Raw genomic sequence first — 1,965 nt, 5'->3', positions numbered from 1 at the left:
AAGACGTTTTTTTTTCTCTTTTGGTTTTTAGTTTCTATAGTTGTGATGTAACAGGAATTCGAACACATAATTGTTAACACCCACTGAATACTGTGATTCACAGACTAACAACAACAACAACCCCCACCGCTCCACCACCATATATATATATATATATATATATCATCATAAATATACAGGGATTAGCATTGAGTTGCTTCTCCAACATATATATTAGTGGAAAACCTTTTGGCCCCTTTTCCACTCTCTTTGTTAATGAGGGCGTAAAATAGAGGTGGCTTCTTTCTTTGCCATTGTTTTAAGGAATTTAATATTGTCTTAATTTCATTAAGCATAGAAAATTTATCCGCCCCCTTTTCACAGCCCCTTCCACGCCAATGAGAAACACTTCCAAATATATATATATATATATATATATATATATATATATATGGCTAGATGTGTATGCATACATGCATGGTGACCGAGTAAGACTATTTCCTAAATTCAGTAAGTCCATGCAAACGTTCTAAGAGTCCAAGAAGTTCCTGTGCGTGAATTTATTTTAAGTGGATAAAGTATTGTCTGACAACTCAGCTTATTTCTGCTGTTATTATTATTTATAGATATGCGCGAAAAAGGTCGATGGGACCGAATTATATCGAAGGTACAGTTACAAGATTTTGTCAATCTTCAAAGGTATTGCCCAGTTAAAAATGTCCTGCTTGAGTTTGTTAAAGAACATCTGTACGAGTAATATCTTGTCTTAAATTATTTACTGAGGATCCAATATAGCATTTTGTTTGAGCAATACAGTCCAATGCTGTACTGGCACAGTATATTAAAGGAATAACAAAGCAGTTTCCACCATACTACAAATTCCTTTGCCCAACACCACCAACCTTTACTACAATAAATTTACAATGTATAAAACAGTTATCTGATACGTTTATTATTTACTTAATTCCATTTTTGCATATGCATCCAATCAAGTACAGTAGAACCTTGCAGTACGAGTGAACCATTGTACGAGTAAGTTGCTGTACGAGCCGTGGCTCGTGTGAATTTTTGTCTTGAAGTGCGAGTGGAAATCTGCAGTACGAGCGAGTTTCATACAAGCGACCGCTAGTCGGCACTGAGCTCGCACACGTTCTCCCGACAAGCGCAGCCTCCGCTCGCTTAGTTCACGTGTTTATCTCGTTGTGGCAGCATCTCTGTTTTTCCCAGTCCTTTTTATTACTTTTGTGCGGTATTTTTTTGCTATTATTCTATAATAATTAGTTGTGATAGCCATGTGTCCTAAGAAGGTTAGTGCAAAGGACAGCGTTGAGAAGAAGAAAAAGCTGATTACGATAGAATTGAAGGAGAAAATTATTAATGAACATGAGAGAGGGGTGTGTATAGTGGACATAGCACGTCAATACGACCGAAGTACGTCGAAGATCTACACCATCCTGAAGAAAAAGGACGAGATCAAGGTTGTTAAAACAGCAAAGTGTGTCTCCAGGCTCTCCAAGCAACGCACATCTGTCCACGAAGAGATGGAAAAATTGCTTCTCCTGTGGATCAACGAGAAGCAACTCGCAGAGGATACGATTACGGAGACCATCAACTACGAGAAAGCACGAGCACTGTATGGGGATCTCCTGAAGCAGAACCCTGGAACATCGACGGAGGAGACATCAGCAGACACATCTAAGGCCAGTCGCAGCTGGTTAGATAATTTTAAGAAGAGGACTGGCTTTCATAGGGTCGTCAGGTATGGAGAGTCAGTGAGTTATGACACAAAAGCAGCTGAGGATTTCGTGTGTGAATTCTGTCAGCTCATCGCACAACAGGTATTCAACTGTGATGAAACTGGCCTGTTTCGTTTTTTTTTGGGGGGGGGGGGAATGCCCAGAAGACCCCACATAGCTGCAGAGGAGAAGAACATGCCAGGCCACAAGCCTATGGAAGATAGGCGGATTGTCGCACTTGCGAGTGGAG

General features: G+C 40.1%; 1 protein-coding gene across 2 annotated transcripts in view; it reads left to right on the top strand.

The window, feature by feature from the left end:
- Window positions 1-1,965, top strand: part of LOC106870346 (muscle M-line assembly protein unc-89) — a 151,749-nt gene that overhangs the window by 3,499 nt on the left and 146,285 nt on the right. Inside the window, exon 2 of one of the 2 annotated variants that reach the window (XM_052977070.1) lies at window positions 606-646. The exons of the other annotated variant lie outside the window; for it this stretch is intronic. Coding sequence (XP_052833030.1) covers window positions 606-646 — 41 coding nt within the window. The remainder of the gene's footprint in view (window positions 1-605; window positions 647-1,965) is intronic. 2 annotated transcript variants of the gene reach the window in all.

Source organism: Octopus bimaculoides, chromosome 26 (assembly GCF_001194135.2).
Source record: "Octopus bimaculoides isolate UCB-OBI-ISO-001 chromosome 26, ASM119413v2, whole genome shotgun sequence".
Taxonomy (NCBI): domain Eukaryota; kingdom Metazoa; phylum Mollusca; class Cephalopoda; order Octopoda; family Octopodidae; genus Octopus; species Octopus bimaculoides.
The sequence above is the reverse complement of the archived record's forward strand: the minus strand, read 5'-3'. Positions and strand labels throughout refer to the sequence as shown.